The sequence below is a fragment of the Malus domestica genome, chromosome 01 (genome assembly GCF_042453785.1).
Source record: "Malus domestica chromosome 01, GDT2T_hap1".
In the NCBI taxonomy this organism is placed as follows: Eukaryota; Viridiplantae; Streptophyta; class Magnoliopsida; order Rosales; family Rosaceae; genus Malus; species Malus domestica.
Window position 1 is genome coordinate 18276316 of NC_091661.1, and position 17437 is coordinate 18293752.

Here is a 17437-nt window from a genome sequence, read left to right on the forward strand (position 1 = left end):
CCACCTCGGATTACCTGAATTGCCCTTCGCTTCCTTTTTGTTTTGCCATCTAGACCCTGGGACATCCTTGGGTGCCTTGTCTTATCATTTACGCATCTATCACAAAAATCTGATAAGTTTGTATTTTAGTGGCACTTGAGCTAATATTGTTTTTACCCGTTGCGAAAAATACTATAGTTAGCTTGTTGTACTAAGGTTTTTATCCAACGTATGAGTAACTAGAAATAATATTCAAGCGTGATTAATATCTACAACATTTCAACTTAATAGAAACTCATTTAACCATTGATCATCGTAAATTTTTTATTTTGATTAGGGGAAAGATCGAATTTGAACTTGAGATTCTTCCAACATTCGATAGAGAAAATACAACTAGGAGCAGCTAATTGGTCATTATGTTGGGTTTAAGGTTGCCTTTATTTGAAAGGTATTTTCACACTTTCACTTCAAAGTTCTTGCCCTAACTTGTTTGTTACAACGCATATATTGTGCCACGTCATGAATTACAGCCTCATTAACGAGTAAACTAATATTTACACTTGATTAATCAAATTTTGAAGTACAGGTACATGCATGTCCAAATGAGCAAACCAAGGTACTAAACATATAATTTACCCTAAAATTAAATACGTAACACACTTTAAAGTCTATTAAAATTGCTTGTAAAAGAGATTAAAATAATTTTTGATAACTAAAACTGCTTCAGAGTATGTTTGACATATATACATAAATAAACTTTCCACGTCCAATAAAACACTTAATAACCTCGTTCAAGAAACACTTCAACATTTTAATAAAAAATTTAAGAGAATTCTAACGAAAAACTCATGGTACTGTTTACTTTAACGAAAAATCACATTTTTACACTAAAAAATCAATCTTGATATTATTCAGTTTACTCTTTATTTTGTCATTTTCATTAAAACTTAAAATTTTCAAACCATTTTCATTAGTTTTCCTAAAATTTAAACGTATATCTGACAAAAAGCATATGAGCAAGTGTTTCCTGCCTAGCAAATAGCAATTCCAAATCATCGATTACAATAGTGTTTCGTCAATTAGCTTTTGCATCTCAAAGTAGGTGAAAGTTAAACACGTGAACAACTAACTATCACAAAGTGATTTAGTTGCTAAAGACGAATTTCATGTCTATATTTCACATGATATGTCTTAGTTTCAATTTCTGGTGATTGTGAATCACACCAAGTGGTTAAGGAGAGGTCAAAACGCCACAATAAGTCTGCTTGACTCTGGAATAATGGACTATCGTGACGAAAACATCAACTGATCTGTTTTTTCAAAGAAAAATATACGTGAACATCTTCTTCAAAATCGTTAATAAGACGAATAGAATGACCAATAAAACCATGGATTTTTGGTGTTTAAATAAAGAATATTATTTGGCTAATCAAAGATGAATAGTAACTCATACTCAAAACACTTAGTATTTGAATCACTTAGCTTTATGCTTATAATCAAAACCGTTCATATTATCAATCACATTGTAAATATCATATCTGCAAAAAAAAATGAATTAAAACGAAAGTCGTTTAGTCAATCTATTATAATAAATACATAGATGATTTGTAATGTTGTCATCAATTTCGTTCATTTGTTTTTGTACAGTTCGATGACTAAACAACCTTATTTTTAATTAATTTTTTGCATAGATGATCTTGATAGCGTGATATAAACGATTCTGATTATAAACACAAAATTCTATAAATTAGCAATGAACAATTTTAATATGAATTTTTATTCATCCTTTAATTAGTCCAGTATTATTCTTATATAAATTATAATAGAGGATCAATGTTATCCAATAAGAAGCAATCGCATATAGGGAATTGTGCAAAAAAAATTATTAAATTATGAAAAGCTTTCTAGACCAAAAGAAAATAATCAAAAGCTAATGTGTGCAAGTGCAACAAATGGTATGTGTGCAAAAGCTAAATGGTATGTGGCACACAGCTCGGATCTTGACGTCATGGCTTTTGAAAAACATGTTGCGCCCCGGGTTAAATATCTGCCAAACCAAATTTTTAAAAGGAAAAATTAGATCTTTAGACTTTACTTTATTGACACACATAATCTTAATCTAATTATCTCACAATCTTGTTCACGCGTGGCTCAAAGATGAAAGACCCCCCATTTACGCCGTCCGTTACTGGCTAACTGGCTTGTCGTGGATTCCAAAGGACATTTTAAACAAACATTTTTTAAAAATAAAAAAATTTGTCTACAGGCCCTTTAAATTTTAAAATAGGAGTTATTAGTGCGAAACTCTCTATATTGAACTTCAACGATCCGAACCATTTATTTTGTAATTTTCAATTTATTGAATATTCTTGCAAAAATTCAATTCAATCTGAAACTATTTGCCTATTTAAGAGTAAAATGTAGTAATGGTCCCTCAACTTTAATCAAATAGAAGCAATGACCCATCGACTAAAAATTCATTACCATTGATCTGTCAACTCATCAAAACGTATAATTATGGTCATTTTCGTCAACTCCATCAAAATGAGTTATGTTGAAAAAATCATTGCTACAATTGGATTAAAATTAAGGGACCAGTGCTCAAATTAGGTTAAAGTTGAGAGACCATTCTCTAGTTGGATTAAAGTTGAGAGACTATTGATACAATTTTTCTTATTTGATTTTCCATATTTGCCCATTGATTTAGCCTCACGTACATGACATATGACTCATTTTGACGGAAGTTCTAACAAAGTTGGCGAAAATGACCATAACTGCACATTTTGATGAATTGAATGACCAATGGTAATGGATTTTTAGTTGAGAGATCATTGCTCTAAGTTGGTTAAAGTTGATGGACCATTACTATAATTTAATTGTCACGATGAAATTTCAATATTTCTCATAACAAAATGTTCGTCAATTTATTTGAACTCAAATAGATGATTCACATATTTCTGATTTGGAGAATATTTTGCAATAATGATCTATGATATGCAACTTTAAAAATAGATGATTTGAATTGTTGAAGTTCGAAGTGGCGTGGAGCCCACAACGAATCCCCATTTTTAAAATAAAAAAATGGAGGCTCCCCATCTTAAGATCATATCCAATGGAGATATCAAAAGATAAATGTCAAATATTAGTTTGTGGCTAATGTGACAATGTGCAAATTTTCTCTTCCTCCAACTCATATGTTTTTTTTGTTATAAATGATATTTGTATGATCAAATTTTAAAAAGAAATTAATTCAAATAAAATTTTAAGATTTATAATTGGTACATTAATGAGGTCTACACAATAAAATAATTAAAAAATTATTTGACATCACTTTTTTTTATATGTCAAATTTGACATTTGAAAATTCATATGTCAATCCACATAGGATTGACATATCAGTTGTAGTTTATTCTTACATTCAAATTTGATTACATGATATTTCACTTAAGATTTGACATCTCATTTGGAGATGGTCTAAAGGTTTTAAAACCCAGAAGGGGCGTTGAGGGAAAGCGAAATGTGCAGTCCCACATGATCCTAAATTTGAAGGAGCCCCTAAATTTTTGTCATCTAACATCATGTAATAATATTCTATATTTAAAAAAGTTGTTTTTGTTAGCACTTTAAACTGCAATGTGCACTCCTTATAAAAGTTTTTTTTTTTTCTAAATATAAAAACTTGGAGTACAATGAGATATTTTGAATGTCAATAATAACATCCTGAAAAGCAACATTTTCTTAATTTTATAACATAACAATGTCATATATTCAAGTGAACTTTAAAGTTAGAGGTCTGATGTTTTTTTTCTTCATGTTTGGCTGTTTAAGATAAAATTGCTTTTGATTATTTAGTGAAGGTTATGTTTGTAGCTCTTTTTACTTATCATTGAGGACATTTGTAAACATGCAATCAGTGAGTGTTAAATTGTTTTAATTTTTTTTTAAACAAACGATATTATCTACGCAAAGAGGGTGGGAGAGTAGGCTAAGCCTCACTATCGACTAACAATAATGTGGTTCAAATTCATCTTTAATAAGAACCTCTCACTTACAAGTGAAGAGGAATACTACTAGACTGTAGTACTAACTGATTTTGTTTTGATTTAAATGAATGTTTTTTAGTATCAATACATTGTCATACTTTTTTAAAACTTAAAACTATATTAAAGAGGATCCTTTTTACAAATTTCACACAAACCTTGAAGTCTCGGAGATGACTCCGCTAAAACCATGTAATATACAAGTTTGAGTTAATTTCAAACTACATCCTTCAATTTTGCAGTGAGAAGATTAAAGCATTTTTCACAGAATTTAATATATTTTTAATAAATCCTAAACTTTTATATTAAGAAAATATATCATTTGACATTAAATTCACAATCGATAGAAAACCAAACCTAAGAAATCTCAAATTATTAAGAGAACTCTAATAAAAAACTTTCGATATTGCTTATTTTAACAAAAAAATTATATTTTTACACTAAAAAGTCAATATTGGTACTATTTACTTCATCATTTATTTTTTCCTTATTATTAATAACTTATAGTTTTTAAACTCTTTTAATTAGTTTTCCTACTTATTAATTGATTTATTTGTAATTCGGGTAATTAATTAATGAAGTGGAGAAGGACCACGTCAGCCACAAGACGGGTGGACCCGGAACCCGGGACGCGTAGATCAATGGCCCCTAAACACGTGTACGGACAAGGTGACGCTGGAATAAATAAAAAGAAAGCATTTTTGATGCATCATCGTTTAGTACGAAGAAAACTAATGAAAAAGGCTTGAAAACTTTGAGTTTTAATGATAAGGACAAAATAAAGGGTAAAATGAATAGTACCAGAATTGATTTTTAGTGTAAAAATGTGGTTTTTCGTTAAAGTGAACATTACTGGATGCTTTTTGTTAAAGTTCCATTTAGTATGATGTAATATGTATGTTCACTATTTTATTTATCATCGTTAAATGATTTTGAATTTCAAAATTCGTGTAGTGGAAAAACACAAATCTCAAAATTTAAACTCATCTAACAATTATAAATAAAGTTGTAAGCATACGCATTACACCACAATAAATGGTGGAAAGAAAAAATGTACAAATAAAAAGGATGGCCTGCGCGAATATCTACGGGCCAGCTCAACAACCTCCACACCACGTCGTATATACGGTGTACCGTCTACGATCTCCTTCGCATACGACACGTGTTTCGTGACGTGGCCGTTGCCTTGGCGCTCTTCTTCTTCCTCCTCCTCCCCCTCTTGTTCTTCTCCTGCATAACTACATATCTCTCTCTCTCTGTCTCTCTAAATTGTATTCCTTTGCAAATATAAAACAAGTTCTTTATCTCGAAATTTTTAGAGAGAAATAAAATGCAGGGGATGTGAAGCCCGGGCCGCCATTGAAGACAGTTGAAGCTTTGACGAATTTTGAAGCAAATTCTGCAGTTTTTTTGTTCTTTTAAGCTTTGGTTTCGGAGGTCGGGAGGTGAAGATTCGGATTGAGAGTTTAAGGTACGTTGAATTTTGAGTTCCGGTTGATGTTTTTCGTTTGTATTGTGGCTCAGCCTCTGTTTGGTTGCTGAGAAAAGGGATAAAGTAAGGGGAAAGAGCTTAATCTCGTTGTTACTTGAACGGAATTACGGTGAGACAATGTTTAGGAAGATGAAGGAATTCAAAGTATGAGTCTTTTAAATTATTTTCCGGCAGCTTGAGATTTTCCTAGCAACCAAACAGAGGATTAGAGTGGAATGAGTTTTGATTGATCTGGAAGAATTCTGTTTGTTTATGCTGGAATTTTATGATTTTGATTTTGAAATTTTCTCGGTTCACTATTTTCTGTCCAACTGTACAAAAATAGAGAAGAAATTAGGATTCCAAAGTATAATAATTCGTGTTAGATTAGAACTAATCAAATCATCTGATACAAATACAAAATCATAAGACGATTTCTAAGAAAAATGTTTTTGCGTGTGAAGGGCGTATCTGTCATTTAATTACAGGGTTAATAGCTGGTGATGGATTTGGTGATGCAATTATCCTCCTATGAAGTGATTTGGTGGAAATACCATTTTGCCCCAGATTTTATTTAAATTTAAATTTCCTAATTTTGTATGTTCTGATTAACTTGATCCCCGTTTTGCTTTGGTGAAAGAGATTTGTGAGAATATTGTAATTAATTTATCAAAAGAGAAAACAGGCATGGATGTATTTGTATTCTTGCTAATTTTTTAATTAGTTGATGAACACTCACATAAGCAAGCAGCTAATTGCTACTACAAAATTTGGTAAATATTTTAAGTCTCAATTGTTGTTCTAGTGTGATGTAATCAGCACTGTCCTCAATCAATCTTTTGGGTTTACCGGAGATTCCGATTCCTCTGGTTTCGATCGGTGTGTTTTCGATTTGGCAGATAGGATAGGAACAGTTTCATATGTGCATTAATCTAACCTGTATACTTAGCCTCTGTTGACCAAGCAATCTGAAGCAACGTGGTATTGTTGTTGTTGCTTTAGCGTTAATTGAGTTTGTTTATCGAGCTGAATCGATTCATCGTTTTAATGTTTTCCGAAGAGCATATCAGTTTTGGCTTGTGTTAAGAATTCCCAAGAGAAAGTTGACTAAAGTTGTGTTGATATTGGTTCCCCATCTTTTGTGCTTTTGTTTATAAGCCTAGCATTTTTTTATCGGGTACAGTTGTTCATGGCAACTATTTATGCAATGTGCAGTCTGGACAGATCAAAGGAGTGATGCTCTAATCAGGGAAGTTCGCAATACTTCTTCACATTATCTTTGAATAAGCCATAGTGTTTATCCATGGGAAACGATGATGATGCAAAGTCTGTTAAATCTGAAAAATCATATTCGCCTCTGCCGGCAGTAAGCTGAGATACATTGTTTTCGTGTTAATCTTAATTGTTTACTGTTGGAGCTTGTATCTAAGTATTTCCCAATCATTTTACGTTGACAGGATCAGGCGAATCCTAACAATCAGACCAATCTGCATGTCTATCCTGATTGGGCAGCCATGCAGGTTACAACTTTGTTTTGCAGTTTTGCTCCAACAACTTTTTGGGATTTATATTGTACCATTTCATGTAAAACTGATTCGTGCTAATGTTTTATACCTTCAGGCTTATTATGGTCCGAGAGTTGCTCTCCCTCCATATTACAACTCAGCTATGGCTTCTGGCCACCCTCCTCATCCCTATATGTGGCCCCCACCACAGGTACTTTCTTTTGCTTCAAGGTGGTTCATTCAATTTAAATTCACAATTGCATACGCATGCTGGAATAACTTCGGTATACTGCTTGAGAAGTTGCTGACTTGTTAATTCTTTCAGCATATGATGCCACCCTATGGGGCGCCTTATGCAGTATACTCGCATGGAGGTGTTTATGCACATCCGGCAGTTCCTCTTGTAAGTTTAAATTCTCATCATTTTTAGTGAAGATCTACATTTCATCAGAGTTTCTGTTTGATTTTCAGTTTGGAGTGATTTATTGATTTTTAAAGTTCCCCAACGTTATTGCTACACCTTTTGAAAGCGGAGAGTTGATTGTATTTGCCCCACTTCATTACTATTGTTATGTACATGTATTTGTACTAGTACTTGCTGGATATTCCAATTGCCACTGATTTCCCCATGCTTCCCCAATGGAAATTAATAAGTATTCCTATTTCTTTATGTAGATATAGTGCTCAAATCAATAATTCATGACTCCTTCCACCCTTTTCGTTCTAAAGAAGTTGTGCAATCCAGTGTCTTCCCCCTCCCTCCCCTTTTATCCTGTGTGATGTAACTGTAATATTTACAAGACTGGAAGTTTCTTACTTATTAATGAATTGTTTTTCTTGATATAGGCATCCCATGGTCAAGGGGGTCCATCCTTACCTGCTGTAAGTGAAGTTTTCATCTACACTATCTCCATGGTTAAGGGGTTTAATCTTTATGTTTGAATGTAACTCTATTGTGGTGCAATAATGCAGGCTGTGACTCCTTTGAATATGGAAACACCAACAAAGTCATCTGGTAATACAGACTGTGGGTTAATGAAAAAGTTGAAAGGATTTGATGGGCTTGCAATGTCAATAGGCAGTGGTAATGTTATGAATGCCGTAGGTGGAGCTGAGCGTAGTCTCTCCCAGAGGTTTGTAAACCAGATTATCTTCGTTCTTCCTTTCGTTCTTCAACCTTTTAGATACACTCCGCCTAGTGCACTAATCTGGTCCACTCTCTGGTGGACTGGAATTTCCCCTTTGCTCACTTGTATCTGGAAAATTTGTCCACTAGGCTCTCGGTTCTTCGTATAAATATATTATTTATGGACTAATTTGGTGTATTTGTTACCATGTTAACAGTTCTGGGACTGAAGGTTCTAGCAATGGAAGTGATGGGAATACTGCTGCGGTAAGGACTTCTTCCTTTGCTTGTGGCATGTTTCTGCTATACCTTCCTTTTTTTCTCACTTGATTTGAATCTTCTATGTATATTGATGGTTAATAGCAAAGTTAAATTGCCCCATATGTCCAGGCAAATCAAACCAGAAGAAAAAGAAGTCGTGAGGGAACACCAGCCACTGGTATGAATGTTCTTGATCCATTGTTACATCTTGACGAACAATAGAGTAGGCCTGCAATCAGTATTTTTTAGTAAATCGCTCTTATTTCGTAAAGCTTAAAGTCTTAAGATGTGAGCCATTTGTTGTTTTACATCCAAACACATCCACTCGCATGCGAACATCTCTCCACCACTTAATTGAGACTTTGATAGGTTATAGTTTTGGAGGTTTAAAATCAGGATCCTCCGCTTTGATGCAGTGATGGATTCACTGGTTTTTTACAGTACACAAAATCTTAAGTTCGATACAACCTTTTTTTGACACGTATTTGTGCTCAATATTTGTTCCAGCAGCTGGAGAAGGGAAGACTGACATGCAGCCTGGACCAGCTGAGGAGGCAAGTGCAGCTACTGATAAAGTGTTGGGTGTAACTCTTGCTGCTGTTAGTATCCCGGGAAAATTGGTTGGACCAGCTGTTTCTCCTGGCATGACCACAGCGTTGGAACTCAAGAACTCGCCTATCTTGAACTCGAAGACAAGTCCTACCAGTGTTCCGCAATCCTGTGCAGTTTTGCCTCCGGAAACCTGGATACATGTATGGTTTGCTTATATCGCTTTGTAGTTGTTAGATATGCTTTTGTTTCTCATACTTAATCCAAATTATGCACCACCAAATGTAGCTTATGGTGGCTTGAATATGATTCACAGAATGACCGGGAGATAAAACGGGAAAGGAGGAAGCAATCTAATCGGGAATCTGCTAGAAGATCCAGGTTGAGGAAGCAGGTATGAAAGTTGTGAAAGATCCATGTTCCAATATTCTTTTTGTAGTGAGTGTCTTATTAATGAAGATGTGATGCTAATGCTTATTCCATCTAGGCTGAGACTGAAGAACTTGCACGAAAGGTCGAGGCCTTATCTGCAGATAATGTGGCACTGAAATCTGAAATAAACCGGTTAACCGAGAATTCTGCTACACTGAGGCTAGAAAACACTACATTACTGGTACATCCACATGCTATTTCAGAATCATTTCTTTACTCGGAAACTGACGAAAATTTATGCGGCTGTTCTTGTGTTAACATACATTTTTTTCTCAACATACTAGGATAAACTCAAAAACGCACGCGTAGGAAGAATGGAAGACATCATCATGAACATTGATGACAAGAGGGTCCAACCTTTCAGTACCGAGAACCTACTGTCAAGAGTTAACAACGCAGGTTCTATTGCGAGGGATGCTGAGAAAGACAGTGACACTTACGAGAAAAACAATGGGACGAAGCTGCACCAACTCCTGGATGCGAGTCCAAGGGCCGATGCAGTCGTTGCTGGCTGATCATCGACCGGTAATTGGCACAGTTTATTTAGTTACGTAGTTTTGGCATATTACAAGCCCAAAATTACTGCTAACAAGAAGCAGGAGAAAGCGACAGCTGAGCCGGATCGGAATCGCGGTGAAAGCTGAGGCTCTAATTTTTACTGTATGGTTAGTTATCTCATGGAAGAAGTAATGGCTTCTTTGTATTTGAATTTAATGTTATGAGTTGAAAGACTAGAATTCAGATGTGCTGGAATGGCCACTGAAAGGTGATGTACATTGAAGGGTGTAGAGATTTAGTATAGAACCGCCTTCCTTAATTGTATGCGTGTGGGTGTGATGTAAACTTAATTAACAGTAATGTGATGACACTGCAATGTCGATGTATGGTTTTATTTGTAACTCATTTGTCTAAATATTCGGCTCCATCTCTCCCATCACGGGTGAGTTACCCGTGATAGGTACGAACGCCTGTACAACCAGTTGTGGGCAAGAAAAATAAGAAAGGTTATATCACCTTCCAATTCGAATTAGCAAAAGCAATGTCTCTTTGCATAATATGGATTCCAAACATTCATGATCTGGATGTGAATGAGTTGAATTACTTCTCTCTCAACAAGTTCGTCATGCTCATTTCTAGCAACCAAGGTGAGATTCAACTAGTTTTTTCGTGGATTATGATGTTGGCATGAAAATTACTTTTTTTGGGGGTTGAATAATATGAAAACTTTATAAGTACAAAATGGTGTTGCGGTTACTTTATAATTTCTTTCTTATAAAATAACATTATAATTTTTTTCTTATAAAATACGTCTCAAATAGATAACAATGTTACAATCACACTGAAATCTATCCTTTATAAAGCACATGTCTAATGATACACGTATTGTCCGCCGGCTTTTGTTCGCCGTCGATGTTCACCTCCACGTGAATCCGTGGCCCCTATCAGCATCTCTCTCAAGCTCAGGTTTAAAAGCGGTTTGATTATATCAATAGTCCCTGAAGAACGGTTTACTCAGGCCCCGTTTGGGATTGAGGTGATTTTAAAAAAAGCCACTGTGAAAAAAAGCTGAGGGTCATTTTGTGTTTGGTAAATTGAAAAAAAATGGCTTATTTTGGAAGCTGCTGTGAGAATAAGCTGAAAATCAAAGGAAAAGCTGAAGCTGCTATTTGCTGCTTTGAAAAAAAGCCAGTTTTTTCAAAGCACACGGAGCTACAGTGCTCTTTTAATGAAAAGACACACTATCATCCTGCTTTTTTTCTTTCCAAAAGCACTTTCACAAAAAAGTTTACCAAACACTCTACTGGCTTTATTTCACAGCCACTTATTCTCACAGCACAACCGCTTATTCTCACAGCAGCTTTTTTTTCAAAGCACAGCAATACCAAATCAGCCCTCATTCGATGTATGTATAAGTAGTGTGGTGTTTATATTCTTTCTCATATACAAGGCAGGGCCGGTCCCGAGATTTTTAAGGCCCAGGACAACGTCAAAAAATATGCTCTAACTCCATATAATAAAAATTATTTGTTTTTACAAGTAAAACTTCGATAAAATAACACTTAGAAAAGCACACCAAATTTAATAATTTAGAAAGGGTAATGTTAAGAAGACTAAATTTGTAGACAAAATATGGTAAACTAAATGACATGGAAGTTGATGATTAAATTATTATTTAAGGGTTGGTTAGCATGCTTATTTCTATTGATGACACAACATTTGGTTTGAGAGAAGGGAACCAAAAAACCCTGGCTTACAAGTAGATGTTTCCCCTCGAAAATTTGGAGTGCTTTTATATAAAACTGTGAGGTGTTTTTTCTTATTTACTTACTTTGTCAATATGTGAGAATTAAAGAATTTTAAGCTGGGAGGTGTTTTTTCTTATTTACTTACTTTGTCAATATGTGAGAATTAAAGACAATTAAAATTCTGAGTCCCACCACCTATCTTTGTTCTTTCTCAAACTTTAACTTTTATCTCTTTCACTTCCTCAACGGGTCGCAACAGCTATGCCTCTTGACATGGAATCTCTCATCATCGTTCACATTTTAACCCCTAAATCTTGTAGAACTAATGACATTTTTTTCGTAATTTTTTTTTCTGAAATTCGTTAGCTAGGTAAATTTGTCATCAAAATCCTTCTCCAATTCTACCTCTTCCTCCATATGCCTTTGCAATTTTCTCCGACCTACAACCATATGTGATTGTTACTGTAAAATTATTTTTTCAAGAATTATATTTCTTTATAAATAAAATAAGAGAAATTGAGAGGCATGGCTTATGGCCGCTGCCCAGAGAAATTAAAAGAAACGACAAAAGGGTTGAGGAAGAACATTAATAGATGTTGGGCACCATATGTCACAGCCCGTCCCAGAATTTTTTTCATTTCCGAGGACATGAAATTACTAAAGTGCCCTTAAACGGGATTAAGGTGCATAAATGTGACATTAGTTTAACCTAAAGTTCTTAAACTAGTGTTAATTTAAAATATTAACTAGTTTTAGGGTCTAAACTTAGACCAAGAATTTCATGAACATGTTAAAGTTTGGTGTTTTGGGATTGGAAAAAGGACCACGTGGGATCCCCACATCCCTCAAAACCCTCCTCATTTCCCGTTCACTGTCTCTCTCTCTCCTCCCTCACGAAACTCTCAGTTCTCTCTCCCTCTCCTTCGAACTCACACGGACCACCACAAAACCACCCTAAATCTATACCAACGACGAATCTAAGACCACCATTGGAACCCTGAAGACTTCACGATCGCGATGGTATCCATTTCAGGTAAGTTTTGCTTCGGAAAACCCTAGTTTTAAAGTTGCCGTGAATGTGTACTGTTCATGAGCTTTGAATTGGTTGTGTTTTAGGCCAAACCAAGCTCACAGTGAGCTTAAGGAAGTCCCAAGGAAGCTCGGAGTGCTTCGTTGGCATGAATTGGACGTCGGGATCACCTAGTTCAAAGGTAGGCCGATTTCTTGAATTTTTGAAAGTTTGATCCCGTTGTTTTTAGGCCTTAAAACTAGTCCAACGTGAGAGTAGATGTTTAGGGCTTCAATTTGGTGTAAAATTCGAGAAATTTGGATGAAAAACGAAGGAGAATAGTGGATTTGAAATATTCCCCAGTTTCCGGTGACCGGAGTCCGGCGAGGGACGACCGGAGAAGAAGAAGGAATATTCCGTTATTTTTAACGGCATATTCCTAACGGCAGTAACGGTATCCGGTTAAGTTAACGGAATATTCCGGGATTTTAACGAAATATTCCTGACGGCGTCAATTGACACCGTCAGTGTGCTTGGCACGTGGCCGCGCGTGGGGGGCGCGTAGGTCCGTGCCACGTCAGGCGCGTGTGGGCGCGTGAGACCTCAAAAAATTATTTTAAAAATATGGGGATGATCCTGAGGTTGTGTAGGTCACTGTGGTATATTCATATACCCAATTTGAGCAATATATGAGGAGTTATTAGCTAAGAATTAGGTTATGCGTTAAATAACGTTAATTCGGTTATTTCTCGTATAGGCGAGGCTTGTACGAACGTTGGGCATGGCCAAGGGATGCTCAGGGACTTACGAGACGTCGATGTAATCTGTGAGTGGGCAGTTTTGTTTTCCGTATACATATATACTTGCCGTTTTCCCAGGAATTGAAAATGCATGAAACTATGCTTTTAATGAAAATGTATAAAAGTATATGAGATATATTAGTTGAAATGCCATGCATAGAAGTATGCGAAAAGTATATAGAATTATATGAAAAATGTGAATCGAATTGCCATGCATGAAATGATATGAAAAGTATGAATTGAGATATGATGCATATGTATGAATTGGTGCGGCGGACGCACAGGTGAGTATTTAATTACTGATATGATGATGTTGATGTATATTGAGCTCAAATCCTGCACCTTGGTTTAGTGCTTATAGTATTCACCGCATCGCACGCTCGCCTTGGATCCAAGTAGATGCTGGTCGCACAGTCCACGCGGAGTGGGTGCGACGGGCCAGTCGAAGAGTGTTAGTGAGATTTCGACTGGTGGGTGACCTTAGATTATGTGCACAGATGATTAATGAGAGAAGCACTAGAGCGTAACCTATGTGCAGAAGGCCGTACAAGTCACAGAGGTGACTCCGGCAGAGTGATAGTGATAGATTTTGAGCTCTAAATTCAACCGTACAGGGCTATTAGAGGGCCTCCGGTTGATTACTTTCTTGCACCTGATATGATTATTGTTGATGCATCCATACTTAACTGTTGATTTTAGACATGGCATGGCATAACTGATATGAAAAATGTTGAAAAAGTGAATTGAAGTTTTGAGAATATATATGTATATTTATATTTTACATTTCTGGGAAAGTATACAGGTTTTACGGAGAGGGGTTACAACGTTTTGAGAAATGTTTGGATTTGGAAAAGAATTGTTTTACTGACACACTCAGTTTTGGTTTTGCGCCCCTCCAGGTTCAGGAATCACAAAGGTGTAGTGACTACGAGGAATTCGACGGTGTTCTGACAGATTGGACAAAATTAGGACTCACCTTCGGGTGTATCAACTTATAAATTGTATCTTTAAAGCTTCCGTACTGTGCAAATGGTTACGTCACTCTCACGTGACGGCCAGCATGCCCTCATTCGGGACGGGGTGTGTCAGTTGGTATCAGAGCATGGTTGCAATCTTGGACATCTTGAGAAGTTTTAGTGAATTCTGTCAGAACTACACCGCCTCGTAGCAAGCCACGTAGTTAGAGGAACTTAGTCTCCCTGATTTAGCGGTTTAGGGGGAAACTATTACTATGGTGATTCAGTCTATTATAAAAAAGGACATTTTAAGACGGGTTATGAGTTGAATTTGAATCACCTTATGAAATGATGAACCTGAGGGAACGAAGTGACGGTTTAACCGTTTGGAAAGGAAGTTTCGGATTATGCAAGTCAAAGGAATCTTCCTTCTGACAGGGGGTCGAGACGACTACCTGGTTTTGGGTATGAATTTGTATCCTGGTGGAAACAGGATTGTTAATTGTTGTCACCAGAGGAATCAGCCGATTTAAAATTGTTTAAGGACTTGTTTAAGGAAAAGTTTATCCATCCGGCATTTATCGATGGTAGTAAACAAGAGTTTACAAATATGAGACAAGGAAGGTGATGATCGAGGGATATTATAGAAAGTTTTCAGACTTGCCTCGTTCCATCCAGAGATTGTTGTTAATTTGGTGGAGGTGTTATGTTGTTTTAAGCTGGGTGGCAAAAAGGGAAGTGGTATTTTGGGTGACCACTATCCATTGTACTTCTTACCAGGAATATACGAGATGCTGTTGAGTCTTGAGGACTCTGAGAACATGAGCAACGAGAATAAAGAAGAATAAGAAATGAATGGGAATCAAAAGAAGACGATAAAGTTAATGATTCGTCATATCAAGGATATAGAAAGATTCAGAGCTTCGAAAGAAGTGAAGCTAGAGTTAATTCTTCCAGTTGAGGTTTTAACGCCACTGGTCAGAGGCGAAGTGATGGATATACTGGTAATCCCAGATTTTAGAGACAAGGTGTCTCGAGTAAAGGAAATGTACTTTGTGCAGCAGGTACAAAATTAACACTTTGGGAAGTGTGAAATTAATGAATGTGTTTATGTGAACAGAGGGGACACAGAATTGTGAATCGTCCCTAGAATCAGTTGTACTCAACAATTTTCCATGATATCATAGTGTCGATTCAGCAGAGTTATGGACTTAGTAGTTTGGTCGGATTGACCGTGAGTACAGAGAGATTTGATGAGTTATATGTTCAGCCGTACAGACCATGAGAAGTGGATTCGACTGACACATGAGAAATTGGTGAGTTATAGGCTCGGCCGTACCGACCACGCGGAGTGGATCCGGCCGACGTATTATTGAGATAAGAGTTGAATCAGCCGTATTGGTCATTCTAGTTGACTTCGGCTGATATATTTCTTATTATGTATGTTATTACCTAGAGAGTAGTAAATAAATGTAGTTGAGACGAGTGTATGTATTTTGCATTGAGTGACCAAATAGTATTGTTATATCTTTGAGAGTGGTTGCCTACTTATCGAGACAACGATGATTTATCAGTATTGCGGGCTGCAGACCGTAATATTAATAACTCATTCGTGGATTCGTTAAGCAAGCAACCCGGTAGATTATGTTATGTTAGTATTGTACTTATTCAGAATGCTTAGTAGTAATAGAATATATATTGTGTCGGTTAAATTATTTCCATTAGATTGGTTGGTTATAATTGTGACTAGATGGATTGTTACGGGAAACCAGTCACTTTCCATCGATCTGGATGATCAGAGGTTACCTTAATGAGTGGGCATGCAAAGTGAAGTGAGTTCAGCCATTATTTATGCTGTGAAAGCAAAGAGATTGTTTTGAAAAGCTGCCCAAAAATACTTAGTTCCTGTGGTGCTAAATGATGTTGTTTGGAGTAGTGTGAATAATGTAAAAAGGGGTTAGACTTTCTTGATGTCTTCCTTGAAAGTATACCTGGATTTCCTTCAGGCAGAGATATGAGGTTCACTATTGATTTGTTGCCAGGTATAAATTTATGTTAAAGATTGGTTCATGATGAGTTAAGGGAATTGGAAATTCAGTTGAGAGAATTGGTTGATAAAAGTTTTATTCAACCTAGTACAACACTTTTGAGGAGCCCCAGTTTGTTGGTGAGGAAGAAAATGGATCTTGAGACTGTTCATTGATTATAGACAATGGAGTCGGGTAACGATTGAGAACCGTTATCCATGGTGATGTACTGATGATTATTTAACCAGCTCAGAAGTAATTGCGAAGATTCAAGGATTGAATTGAGATCTGGTTACTACCAATTGAATATTATAAGTGACGTTGATCATAAGATGGTTTTCTGGACTTGTTATGGTCCTTATGAAGTTTGGTGATGCTATATGGATACTCATGCTGTTTTATGAGTTATTGGATGAAGTATTCCAATAATGCCTTGATAAATAGATATCATTTTCATTGAAGATATTCTGGTATACTCTAAGCCTAGAGCAGAGCATGTTAGATATTTTAAGTTGATGTTACAAAGTTTGAGGGAACGTTGATTGTATGCTAAGTTTAGCAAAGGCTAAAGTTAGATGAATCAAGTGGCATTTTGAGATTGGTTATATCTGCTTAAGGTATTCAAATGAATTCTTAAAAGGCAGCAGAATTGAGAAATTGGAACAACCACAAGCCATAATTGAGATTCGGAAATTCTTAACTTATCAGGCTATTTTGGATGGTTGTGAAAGAATTTTTAGTCATTGCTTTGTCATTGACGAGACTGTTGAGAAAAGAGGTTATGTATGAGTGGGAAGGAAATTGTGAGCAAAGGATTCAACAACTGAAGTATTTCCTCACTCATGCACGTATTTTAGCAATCCCAGAGAATAGTGGTAATCATAAATTTTTAGTGATGTTTCTTGAATAGGTATTGGATGCATGTTGATGCAAATGTTAGGGTGATTGCATACGTTTCACGATAAATGGAACCTCATGAGATGAATTACCCTACGGGTGACTTGGAAGTCATGATTACCATTCTTGCTGTGAAGTT

General features: G+C 36.0%; 1 protein-coding gene across 5 annotated transcripts; it reads left to right on the forward strand.

The window, feature by feature from the left end:
* Positions 1-5052: 5052 nt before the first annotated feature.
* On the forward strand, positions 5053-10262 carry LOC103406197 (common plant regulatory factor 1-like). 5 transcript variants are annotated; one of them, XM_070823951.1, is made up of 13 exons: positions 5053-5490; positions 6706-6856; positions 6948-7010; positions 7111-7206; positions 7321-7398; positions 7842-7877; positions 7968-8128; positions 8340-8388; positions 8512-8560; positions 8890-9134; positions 9248-9325; positions 9419-9544; positions 9648-10262. In XM_070823951.1, the coding sequence occupies exons 2-13, from the start codon at positions 6794-6796 to the stop codon at positions 9876-9878; spliced, it is 1275 nt and encodes a 424-aa protein (XP_070680052.1). In that variant the 5' UTR covers positions 5053-5490; positions 6706-6793; the 3' UTR covers positions 9879-10262. The 5 variants fall into 5 exon arrangements, with proteins under 5 accessions (XP_070680052.1, XP_008343422.2, XP_070680053.1 ...); XM_008345200.4 differs by having other exon boundaries at positions 8893-9134; XM_070823952.1 differs by having other exon boundaries at positions 5354-5490; positions 6674-6856.
* The last annotated feature ends 7175 nt before the right edge of the window (positions 10263-17437 follow it).